We start from the raw sequence: 12,848 nt of genomic DNA on the forward strand, positions 1-12,848 counted from the left end.
AGCATAGTGGAGATAGAGTAGCTATGGTGAGCCATCATAGTCTTCCAGAAGCAAAAAAACCCAAGTGGAATTAGAAATTTGATTTTACAAGCTGCTAAAGAATTAATGAGAGTGCATGTTACAGAATCCCTTCAATAGCTGAATGGAGAGCTGCTGTTTGCTTTGCCATAAAATGGACAATTAAAAATATTTTCCCAAAAGCTACCAGTCAGAGAAACTACAAGGATATCATTATTTGATCTGCTGGAGAATCCAGTGAAATCCAATTAGAAGCATTTTTTTTTCCATTGCCATTTTTCTGAGGTATCTGTACTTTGGGTTTGCATTTGTTTTTAATTAATTAACAGAAACCGCTGACCCTGTAATGTGTCCATAAGAAGATCCCAGCAAAGGCTTCTCATGGCATAAGCCACAAAGAGGTGTGAAGGATGTATAAAAGGGAGACAGATTCTTTTTTTCCAATCTCTACTGCTCTGCAGATTCTTGCTAGAATAGGTTCAGAGGAAATAACAAACCGTAACTGACTCAACACCTTGGCTCTCCACTATGGTCAGCAAATGGGTATTGAAAAGAAAGAATTTTTTGATTAAAAAAAATACTTTAATCTCTAGACAAACATTAAAAACTTCAAAAAAACTTAACTGTAGTTCTGCTAGCTATTGCTTCCCATAGGTGTAAATAATGTGTGTTAGGAATGCTGTATGCAGATTAAAAGATGCTTTTAAACCTCAGTAAGGTAACTTTGGGAGAGAGCAATTTGGGCAATGTGGTAATAAATAGTGGAGAAATAAACCCTTGTTATTGCTCAAGGTTAAGCGTATTGATGTTATGAACAGTAGAAAATCAAAACCTTTGAAAGTGAGTTCAAACTCATTATACATTTGATGGTAAACTTGATTTCTTTGTTCTTTCTTGACAGGTTCTTTCAACAGCCACAACCAGAAAATCTTAATGAAAGGCACAGCAGACAGCTTCCAGTGATCCAACCACTGGCCAACAGGCCCAAGGCTTTTGTGAGTCCAGACATTCATCTTTTTGATTTGAAATAGGCAGCCAGAGTGGAGTCTGTGCACTATACTGCTTACTTCCAAGAAAAAATTTGGGTGCTCATGTGCACGTACAGTAGCATGTGTTTGATTACACATACTTTACCTTTCATACTGGCTTGTTCCTTTTACACTGGGGTCCTTTGTGCTGAGCTGACTTGACTTTGAATGGTAGAAAATGAAACTGGAAACATAAAGACCCTTAAGACTATGGGCAAAGCGGGCAGGTGCCTGTGGTGGGAAATCACTTTCATGTGCAGGGCAGCCCCGTTGTCTGTGGCTGACTTGTTCCTGCTTTAGCCACTGCCAAGAAGGGGGCCAGGGTGTTTAGGGTCTCTTTTAACCCTGTCGAGTCCACCTCTCCCAGCAGCAGCTGATGCATCTTCAATTCCTCTCTTTGGCAGCAGGCATAGAAAGCCATACTCCTCTCCATGCCTCCTCTGCCCCCAAAACATCAGCAAGCCTTCATCCTTCCCCTCCTCTTCCCATCAGCATCGTGGGAGCTGCAAGACCCTTGCTAGTGCTGGGGAGAAGGGAGGAAAGGCAGATTCTGGGTCACAGGAATGGAGGTGGGCTGGAAAGGAGGACCCCCCAGGGCACAACCTTAAGGGAAAGGAAGAAGAGGGCTTTGACTTGGTGTGGGTGGGAGAGAGAAGGAGATGCCTTTAACTCGTGTAACACTACCTACGGTTCCCAAACCACCTCTGCATACTTGATGCTTTCTCACACTGTTGAAAGCCTTATTTTGCCTCTGGCCAGAGATGTAACTTCCTGCTACCTGAAAGGTGTTTTCCAGGCATTTGAATCTTCTTTATGGAGTGTCCTGCAACTGTGTGTTTTTTCTGTTAAGGATGACTAGAAATCCAGCAAAGTGACACAGGGTGGATGAAGTAACGGCTTAAGGCGTCACAGCATATATTCAACAAAAGTATGGCGAGTGTGAGCTTTCCTTTTCCTTCTTTTAGTGTATTCGCTGTATTATACCAAGTTTAGATTTTAAATATATACATCTAGATGTAGCCATAAGAAGCTCTTTTCACTTCAGTGGATGAAGAAAGCACTTGGTAATTTACAGTATCAAACATGTATGAATTTTTGGTTTTGAAATATAGTTTTAGGATAGTCTTAGACATCATGGGAGTTTTGATTTACATAACCCTTTGGGAGCTGCTATAACCCTTTTAGTTAGTTAGGTGTTCCTAGGACAGCAGAGCTTAGCATTAGACTCAGGTTTAAAGCAAGCTGAATGCAAGGCACAAAGTACAGTTGAGGATGTGACACAAGGTTAAGCTGATCTCAAACTACAATTAACAGCCTAGTAGCTCTGGCTGCTGAGATTACAGAATCAGCGCAGAGGAACAACGGATATAAAGAAACCCAAGTACTAAACAGGGAAGCTTAAGTGGACTTTATTATAGTGATTAGAATGTACAGGGACAGTAGTGCACTGATTCTTATTTCGTTTCTCAGATTCAACATAGGAGCAGTTACACACAGAAGTACTTGTACCAGCTCTTTGCACATTTAGAATGTGTAATGTGGGGTGTCTTTTTAGCTCATTTTCTGAAGGATCCTTGAAGAGCAATGTAGTCACAAAACCAGGCCAAATCATTTCTCTAGAGATGGCTTGGTATTTCAAGGAAATGCTATAGATACCAAACATCTTTAATAAAATAAGTGATTAAGAAGTGCTAACAGAGTGGTAGGATACAGATAACTGATTTTATGGTCACCTTTATAAAGTCCCTTCTATTCCATGATCTGGAAACAGTCCTTGAAAACTTCATTATAACACTACTACTTTATTACAAATATTTACATACTATGTATTAGTACAATTTATTTCCACACTTTAACGATTCCATCCCTTGATGCAGTTACGATAAACCCTTGTGTGGTCTGGAAAGTTGCAATATCTGTGATAATATCATGATGTCCAACTGGGAGAGACTCTGGACCTTTCCGAGGGGCCTCATCAGTGGGTCCCAGTTTTTGCTTGTTTTGAATTTCCTGTACAAAACCAAAAAGTGATAAATATTATTTACAGGAAGGTGAGCATTTGCAGAAAGGAATTGTCATACATTAGGTTGTCAGTGTTAAAAGACCAAAAAACCTCTTAAACAAAAACCCAAACACAAAACCTCTCACCTGCTGGTAGCTTTCTTAGGACTACACCTGGGTTCATTTCTTTTCATCACACACAACGTAAGTCTTAATCTGAACTGACATTACAGCTCTCTGATTAGGGAAAGGATTTTTGTTTTCCCCCTCTTATATTTATTTCAATGACACTACTAAGATTTTATATTCGGGGGGGTGGGGGGTGGTCAGCTACAGCAACACATACACCTTAGCTCCCCAAGGCTTTTATAAAAGCTGGTTCAATAGCATGAATGTAATTGTTTAAGAACTGCAGATGAAACACTAAAATATTATAGTGCATAAGCAGACCCTCACTGACAGGTTTTTTTTCCCAGTCACCTCTGAAGTAGCATTCATTCAACTAAACTGAAATAAAACATTGTGCTACTCAACAATGAGCAACACTGCCAGTTCCAAAAGTCACTCTGAAGTTTGTAATACAAACCATATTATTTTGGTCCCACTACATCTCATATTGCCTGGCTAATCCTACACAAAAGACATTCCAAAGACTGATCAAGGACAAAAGTGTTAAAACACTATATTTCAATATCCCAAAAGAAACATATGAATGGCTTCTGCATGTAAGTAGTATTTGGTAAGTCTAATTCTGTCCAAAACAACTGATTTTTTAATTTTGAAATAACTTCTTCCTAACTGCCTGAAGACACAACACTGACTCCATCCATGAAAGGTAATAGTTAGATAGATAGTTATAATTCAAGCCATGTAATTAATACATCAGTGATGTAATTAATATCACCCATGGGGCCATCCAAAAGGCAAAGCAGAATAGCTGTCTATCAAAAGCAAAATACCTGAACCACCTCTGTGCCCTCAATTATCTTCCTGTAGTAGGAAACAGATGGGCAGTTAGAACTTCCAGCAACAACATATGATCTCTCAGGGTAGGCTAGATCCCAAAACCTAAACGCAAAGAAACAAAATGAAGCCAAGATGTTCAATTTTATCAGCTTAATACAGCTGTTTAAAAGCTGTCTTGCACTTAGGATGAAAATGAGCGGGCACAAATGCTATATGCTTTCTACACTTAGTAGAAGAGTGATGCAGAGAAATCAACATTCATATCAAGCTTATACATAAGTTATTGTTTTGTTTCTTGTCACGCAGCTTATCAAGAAGCAGCAAGTTTTGCATATTTTTGCTGAGAACAATTCTCTCAGCATACTGATGGTACTTACTGACTGATGAACACATCTTCAGCATTATTGTTCTGACTCTTTGGAGCTTACTTAGGCAAAAATTTAGTACACCAGCAGGGGTGGAGGGAAGAGTGTCAAACAAAAAAGTTGTTTTATTACCTTATTTTCATGTCTGAGCCTGCTGTCAGTAATATGGGATTACCAGATGCTGGACTACAGTATATTCCGTGGATGCTGTGAGGAGACGGCTGATAGGGAAAAGTGATATATAAAAATAATCACCAACAGCTGCTGCCATGCTTCAGAAAGGGAATACATTCTTTACCACATTCATCCACCCTATTTCCAAATCTTTCTGACAAATGCCAAGGTATTTTAACAGACCACATCTTAAATCTGTTGCATTTCTCTGTGAAATGTAAAGAAGGAATCTACTTTAACTCTCCCTAAAGCCTTTCTTGGAAATTACATTCTCAATGATGGCAAATGAGAGAGATTATTTTAAAATAATCAAGAAAGGAAATCATTCTGAAAAGCACAGGGATGCTCAATATATATGAAGTCATTAAGGGTCAGATACACAACAGAAAATTAGCTTGAAGCACAATGTTCCCTGCGCATAGAGCACATTAACAAAATGAACTCAACCTGCAATCTTTGTAGCATGTACAAATTCAAGTTTAGGTAGATCCCAGATCTGCATTTACAACATTTATAGAAGCAGATGTGGTTATTTTTGGTTTTGTGTTTTAAGAACAATATCCCCAATTAACTCCTTGAAGAAGAGCAACTTCATGCTTTAAAGTAGCAGTTAAGTGTAGCAAAGCCATTATGTTACAGAAAGAATATGCAGAAGGAATATGCAAAAGAGCAGATGCTTACAGAAGGATGCACAATCCCAGAAACAGTACGTCAAAGTATAAGATGCTACACCATGAATTTTGACTTTGCCCTAATCTTTACAGGTTTGACCAGCCCACTGGCTTTCTAAGAACATCACTGGATATAGTGAGTGTTACAAGTACATTCCACAGATAATGGAAGATACCAATGCAGATTCAGGTTACACTGCTGTTTTACAAAGGAGATGTAATTTTGACAGCAAAACAATTATGGTACCAACATAAATCCCAGGACAAGTTCCTGGTGCCAAACTGGCAGGGCCATGGAGTCAGGTAACTGTACTGATGTACAGCATGGAGTCTGAGGTTGTTTTAGAACTGGACACAACAGAAACCGGGGAAGAAGGAGACCAGACCTGCAGTTCTGAAAGAGGCGGTGCACTGCTGGCCCACAAAGTGAAGCGTCGATCACCAGTTTCCATATCCCACATGGAGACTTCATTGTTGCCTTGGACAGCTATAGGAAACATATAGCCAACACAAAAAATATAAAACAGGTCAGTTGGTTCTCACTACTTGTTCTACTGATATGACATAGAGGGTATGACACAGAGACACTCTCCACTTGCTTTCTGCAGCATTTGTGTTAGTCTTGCTTTAGCAGTAAAGCCATGCACATGTTTTGCTTGGTTTACCACTTGGAAGCAGTTTCACTGTAGTAAAACCACCTAATTTAAGAGAATTTATAGCAAGTTTCATTTAATCTCCAACCCTATTAAAAAGGTATTAAAACTTCACCTTCCTACCTAGATAACTTCTCATCCTTCTTTAAGAAGGATGGATCATCTGTTCAGCAGGGGCAGCAGTGACTGGACAGCTAAGACAGCAATCCAAATTTACAGAATTCAGTAGCTACAATGAAGTTCCACACCTGTGGTTAGTGTGGACAGGCAAAGAATTCTGTTCAAGGGATTGTTTACATGCCTGGCAGCAACCTAGCAGGCAGGGACTTTTTAATAATATTCTGAAGTCATGAAATCTTGTCACTCATTTATACTTCAGCAGGGAAGGAAACACTAGAAAACATTGAGAAGCTTGCTTTATTTGTATGTTTTTTGAAGAAATTTCTTTTTTCTCCCAGGGTGGTTAATAACTAAAATAAGAAGTGAAGTCTAAGAAGCAAGTAAAATACAAAACTCAAATTACTCCCATTTTACAGCAACTTTATCAATTTTATTGTTGTAGGATTAGTTTAAGCTACTTCTCCACATCAGGATGTGTTCCTGACACAGACATTTCAAAGTATATGACAGTGCTACATGCAGTGAGGATGAAGCAGCTGTGAGCATACCAGATGAGGAATCTTAGGAGATTTTTGAAAGCTCTAACCCCTGACACAGCTGGGTTAGATGCAAGTGGGAATTGGAATGGGACCACCTTTCAGTCTCTGCTCTACAGAGGCACTGAAGGCAATGGCAGAATTCCCATCAAATTCGATATATGTCATGAATCTGGGTTTTCTCTTTTATAACATTTTGTCCTTAAAAAGTGATGTGGTAGACAGCACACTAGGAGCAATCCTCGTGAGAGTTGTAATGCTCAGCAGACGAGAACTGTAAAGTCTGTCATTTTCATAATGTCTTAACACTACACCAGCCTCTCTCTCTTTATTTCAAAAAGCCACAAAGAGCACAGTGGCAGAACACAAGTATGAACCTTCCCTTTTTCCTCTCCCCAAGCAAAGTACAAGAAAAACTACAAGGAATTTAAACCCCAAAACAAAACAACACCACAAACAAAGAGACCCTAACAACTCCCCTCAGGGCTTGAAGCAGAAGCTGAAACAGAAGCTGCTTTAATTACAACCTCTGGCACCGATGAGGTTAAGTTTAAGACATCTTTTACCTGCAATTACCCAGGACTGATAGACAGGATGCATGAGCAGGCGTCTGATTCGGGCCTTGGAAGGGTGAGAATGGCTGGAGATAGGTAACTGAAACCTCATGTCCCAGCATGCCATGGTACCATTGCTTGTCCCTGGTGAGAGAAAGCTCCCCAGAGTCAGGGGTATAAATATATGGGGGTTTGCCCATACCCCTTCTGCTCTGTTCTTCAGGAGATAGACTTAAGCCTCAAGTGCTTACAGGGTAGAATACTTCCCACAAATGAAGAGGTGTTTCTCTCATCTTGTTTGAGAAAAGCATATTCTAGTCAAATCAGATTAAACAAAAGCTTGATCTATAGTTATTTTAAACGAAAAAACAGAAGGGGGTGTGGGGCTGGAAAGAGGGAAGCTAACAAGACAAGAAATACAGGCTTACCAATACACAGCCAGCATTGGTGTATGTCCACAGCAAACGAAGTTATGAGGCCTAACTTCAAATCATGTTTCAGTGTCCAAGCATTGCTGCTAGATCGCAAATCCCATCCAACCAGAGATCCATTAACTGTACCATAAGCCAGTACTGACTGGGCTCCTGAATTGAAGTGATGCATATCTACCACACAGCCATCATCCTTCAGATCTAAGGACCTGGGTTAAAAGAACAACTGAATTTAGAAACAGATTATGACTCCCTCCAAGTTTAAGACTCTTTCCAATTCACCTGATGCTGAGCAGCATTTTCCTCTTCATGTCACTTCAACACATCTGCCACAAACAACTTGCCACTTTTAGTACAACAGATGCTTATGCTCTCTCAAATCTCTCTGCCCTGACCCATGCGCAGGACTGAGAGACCCAGAGCACAGAGCTATGTTTATGTCTGCAAAGAGCTGCTGACAGCATTTTACTAGCCCGTAGAAGGCTTGCAGGTCCTATCAGCAATCACAAACACAAAAACAGGCTGGGTGGAGAATGGACTGAGAGCAGACCTGAGAAGAAAGGCTTAGGGGTGCTGGTGGACGAAAAGCTCAACGTGGCCCAGCAATGTGTGCTTGCAGCCCAGAAAGCCAACCAAATTCTTGGCTGCATCAAAAGAAGCGTGACCAGCAGGTCAAAGGAGGCGATTCTCTCCCTCTACTCTGCTCTATGAGACCCCACCTGGAGTACCATATTCAGCTCTGAATCCTCCAACATAAAGGAGGACATGAACCCGTTGGAGCAAGTCCAGAGCAGGGCCACACAGATGCTCAGAGGGTTGGAGCACCTCTCCTATGAGGACAGGCTGAGAGAGTTGGGATTGTTCAGCCTGGAGAAGAGAAGGCTCCAGGGAGACCTTATAGCAGCCTTCCAGTACCTAAAGGGGGTCTACAAGAAAACTCAAGAGGAACTTTTTACAAGGGCCTGTAGTGATAGGACAAGGGGTAATGGCTTTAAACTGAAAGAGGGTAGATTTAGATGAGATATTAGGAATAAATATTTTACTGGAACAGGTTTCCCAGAGAAGCTGTGGATGCCCCCTCCCTGGCAGTGTTCCAGGCCAGGCTGGATGGGGCTTTGAGCAACCTGGTCTAGTGGAAGGTGTCCCTGCCCATGGCAGGGGGTTGGAACCAGATGATCTTTAAGATCCCTTCCAACCCAAACCATTCTGTGATTCATGCTCCACATTTATCAAATATTCACCTACCCGGGCAGGAACACTCCTCTTCATGTTATACTGCCAGCACTGGCATCACTCACTTTACTGTGTGTGCAAACAGATACCTTCAGGCACAAATGCAGTGTATACCAAAAAGGGAAACCTGGTTTGTTTTGATTAGATTTGGCTTATTTAATTTCTGAATTTAATCTCAAATAAGAGAGGATATTTGAGACAGATACCTTACTTTTACTTTGGACAGAAAAGAGGTCTTTAAGATGGTCGCTAGATTTGCTGGAGCCTAGATGTGTCCCTCACTCAAGGTGGAAGATTAAGCTGTTGAATCAGTGCCAAATACTCAAAACCTGCTCATATGGAGAGAGGTAAGAAAGAGCTAAACCATTCCCAAAGATTCCCCTAAATAGTGTCCCATCCCCCATACCTTTGCTGCCTTACTCACATTAAAAGCTTGAGAGAAAAAATTGCAGGTCTGAGACCAAACCACATGTATGTTTGTAAACATTTATCTAATGACCTATAAAAGAGCCTCCAAAATAATTTTATAAGCATTAACATTGCAACAGAGGAGGTAAGAAACTACCAATCCCAGTGCATAAATAAAAGACTTGAGAGCTATTGAGACTGTTTCAAGCTGACAATGAATCCAGTGACACAGAAGGCACCAATAACGTAGAGCTATAAATTCTCAGCCCTACACAGCTGCCTTTCAACCCTTCTTTATGAAGCAGAGTAAGACCATAGATTACAGCCTTCCAGTACAGCCTGAGCTCAGCCAGCAGGAAGCCTAGAGCAAATCAAGTGATCTAATCAAGAAATATACTAACAGCCTGAGCTGTGCAGTGAGATTTAACTGCTCTAAGTACATACCTGCTTTGTATTGGATGAATTTTAGGAGATTTAGGGAGCTTTGAAGCTTCAATACTAAGAAGCTGGATGGCACCATTATCCGAAGCTATAGCCAAGTAATGAGAGCCTTGGCAGAATGTAAGTGTCTTTACATGTCCCCCAATCCGAGAGTATGTCAAAATTGATCTAAACAGTATAGAAAGGGAGAGGAAAAATAAGAAATGTTTTAATTAAATTAAAACAAGAAAAGAATTACTCCTCTCAAACACCTACTTCAAACCAATGGCTCTTGAGAGAGCTCTGAAAATAGCATTTTCTGAGTGTTCCAAGCTCAGAAAGCAACAAAGCTTGTGTTGCCTCTGCAAGCTTAACTCTCCATCTTTGAGCCTCTGGGTTATAACAGTCTCCAACTGCAGAAGCACACATCCGTCTATCAGTAAAATGAAAGTCTAACCTAGATCTGTATCACATAGCATACCACACCACCCATGTTCCAACCAGCAAAACAGCTTTCCTGCATCAAGTATCAGTGGATGAGATAGTTAAGCAAAAAGCTAATTTGTTAAAAAAAATAAAAATAAAAATCAGATGGCTTTTAAACAACATGAGAATATATTTATGTATGTGTAGAAATGAAATAAAAAAGCTTGTAATTACTACAGCCACAAAGCAGTCTCTTTGCATTTACTAACCACTTTCTTCTTTTACTAATTGAAACAGCTGCATGTTTCATACATTTTTAGCTAATATTTTATAGCTGCATGCCAAGAGGAACAGCAGTATATTTCATTATTGATATCTCTAGCACACCCACAAGGGATTCATATCTTCCTCCCTGCTCTACTTCACTTCACAGTCCAAAACAGCATCCCCCAAATCCCATGAGTTATAAAGCTACCTGGTTGTAGTGGTTTTTCCTTCCATTTTTTGGCTGTTCCAGATTTTCACTGTGCCATCATTTGAGCAAGTGGCAAAAATGGAGTGTTCATCAGAGACCCGAATGCGGTTCACCGCAGACTTGTGTTCATGAAGATGAGCTACCAACAATCCTTTGGGACGCCATCCTACAGGGAAAACAAAACCATAACGGTCGGTGTTGATTTCATAACCTAATTAGGAACAAACAAATCTCCCTGATCCCATCCACCAACAGCTGTATTGGTATATAGTCATTACAGCTGCAAAGCACAGAAGGCGGCATTTTAAACATTAAAGGCAGAAGCCTACTTTTGCTCAATTCTAAACTAAACCCTACTGGCAGATCTGGGTACGATTTTTCTTTTAGATGGGTTCCATGTATATTCAGTGAAACTAGAAAGAGTGCTTCTACATAGAGTTTGAGAGATACTAGTGCACAGTTCTGCTATCATGCAGATTGCTGTGCTGCAAATGGCAACTCAATACATGCCCAAAATGCACATGATGAGCAACAAATTTGAACAGTCTTGAGTTCCTGGATTGTCTGCAGAGTACTTGAATGGACAAGTTCAGTGTTGCACTATGTGCTATGCTGTCAAGCCTTATGAACCCAGGAAAATGAAAAAACAGCACTTCTAAATCCCACATAACATTTACTCAATTTCTTTTTGAAGGACTGAAGGAATTGAGCTGACACAAAATAACTCTTGCCAAGAAACTGCCAACATTTGTGTGACGTTTCTTCCTCTGAAATAAGCAACACATAAGTATCTGGCTGCACTTCTAACCGGCATCTACTTTAATGAAGGATTAACAGCAGATGAAGATAACAAAGGACAGACCACAGCAAATTTCAGAATATGACACAAACTTCAAATAAGAACACTTTTTCTGGCATCCACTCCCTTGTGTAAGGGAGCACGTCAGCTACTTGTATTGGGCCACGTTATTTCATAGGTTGTAAAAGTCTCAAGACGACAAACACATGGCTTAGCCAAGCTCAGTCAAGGTTAGCTATGTTCAAACGCTATCTGGTTGGATCATTTTCCTGATGATTTTCTACTACTTCCCTTAAATTTACATGGTAGCTGTATATGCCTAGGTATGCATATCTAATGCTAGATTTACCAAAGACTTTAGCATCACTGCGTTGATTACTGCAAGCCTAGCTGGTACAGACTCTGCTCTCAATATCTGCAGTTTAAGCACAGGAACTCCCAACAGTAAAGGCCAGTGAAAAATCTCCATATGGGATACCCAGTAACAGCAGAAAACACGAGCAGAAAATGCTAAGGACTAATCTGAGTAAATCCCAATATCAATTTGGAGCTCCAAATATAAGTTGTGGCCATATAAAGATGGTTAAATTATGTTTGCTGCCAGAGCCCTAATCAGCAAAACCTGACTGGCGCTACCAGGGAGGAACAAGAGGTAAAAATGTCTCTCCTTTCCCTCTGAAAGCAACAATGTAGTATGAGAATACACATCTTCTCTTTGTGGGTGGGCACTGTGTCACTGTCCCCAGTGCTGGTGGGGACAGGCTCCTTTGTGAAAAAGCACAGCTCAAGCAGCCCACCCCAGTATGCATGCCACTGGGTTAGAAAACCTGGCCAAGAGTTTACAATACCCACAGGATGGCTGAAAATCTGGAGCCACCCCAGGCAGAATACATTTCTCACCTCCCAACACAGCGTTTCTCCTCTTGCCCAAACCAAGCTACAGGCTGTTACAGGATGGCAAGTTATCTGCCATACACCTGGTTACAAACAATCTGCTTCAGAAAACTCACTGGTAAAAGGTGCACAACCTGGGCTTCAGACCAGTGGTTTGGGTCCACCACTGCAAAGGTAAAGATCTAGGTTCCAGACCCTCTCTCATAGGTCACGTATATATTCAGCCAAATAGGTGTTCTGCATAGGAGGCACATTTCCTAAACTAATAATTTCCTCTTTTCCTTGTCTTTTGCATTTTTTCCCTGAGATTATGATATTTTGACTTTCTTGTTTGTTTGTTTGTTAATAATAACCTCAGTGGCCCATGATTTACCTGGAGGTGGGGGCTTGCTTTCCCACTCGGCATTCTCCATCATCTGTTTGGCAAGTCTCTCTGCATTACACTGTTCTCGCTTCTGCTGGATCAGCTGCTGAAGTTCAGTTTTGCAAGTGGTGATGCGTAACTGGTGTGCAGATGGGGATGCTGTACTGCTTAGTACCTGCATAGTCTGTTTCCTGGGTTGAACAACTGTTCCATCAGATGCCTGTAAGAGATAAGCACTTAAAAATAGATGCCTTCCATTCCACACACAGATAAATCCTGCTCTTAAGATTACTGGGTCACACCAAAGGAAAA

The 12,848-nt window shown here is 40.8% G+C and overlaps 1 protein-coding gene across 1 annotated transcript in view; it reads right to left on the bottom strand.

Annotated features, from left to right (window-relative positions):
• Positions 1-2,439: 2,439 nt before the first annotated feature.
• The window catches only part of PIK3R4 (phosphoinositide-3-kinase regulatory subunit 4), a 28,739-nt gene continuing 18,330 nt past the window's right edge, over positions 2,440-12,848 (bottom strand). The window contains exons 12-20 of the mRNA XM_055805699.1: positions 12,546-12,756; positions 10,480-10,645; positions 9,603-9,767; positions 7,515-7,726; positions 7,099-7,230; positions 5,610-5,710; positions 4,511-4,599; positions 4,007-4,115; positions 2,440-3,056 (exon numbers count right to left, since the gene is read on the bottom strand). Coding sequence (XP_055661674.1) covers positions 2,886-3,056; positions 4,007-4,115; positions 4,511-4,599; positions 5,610-5,710; positions 7,099-7,230; positions 7,515-7,726; positions 9,603-9,767; positions 10,480-10,645; positions 12,546-12,756 — 1,356 coding nt within the window. The 3' untranslated portion in view covers positions 2,440-2,885. The remainder of the gene's footprint in view (positions 3,057-4,006; positions 4,116-4,510; positions 4,600-5,609; positions 5,711-7,098; positions 7,231-7,514; positions 7,727-9,602; positions 9,768-10,479; positions 10,646-12,545; positions 12,757-12,848) is intronic.

This window comes from Falco peregrinus, chromosome 5 (assembly GCF_023634155.1).
Source record: "Falco peregrinus isolate bFalPer1 chromosome 5, bFalPer1.pri, whole genome shotgun sequence".
In the NCBI taxonomy this organism is placed as follows: domain Eukaryota; kingdom Metazoa; phylum Chordata; class Aves; order Falconiformes; family Falconidae; genus Falco; species Falco peregrinus.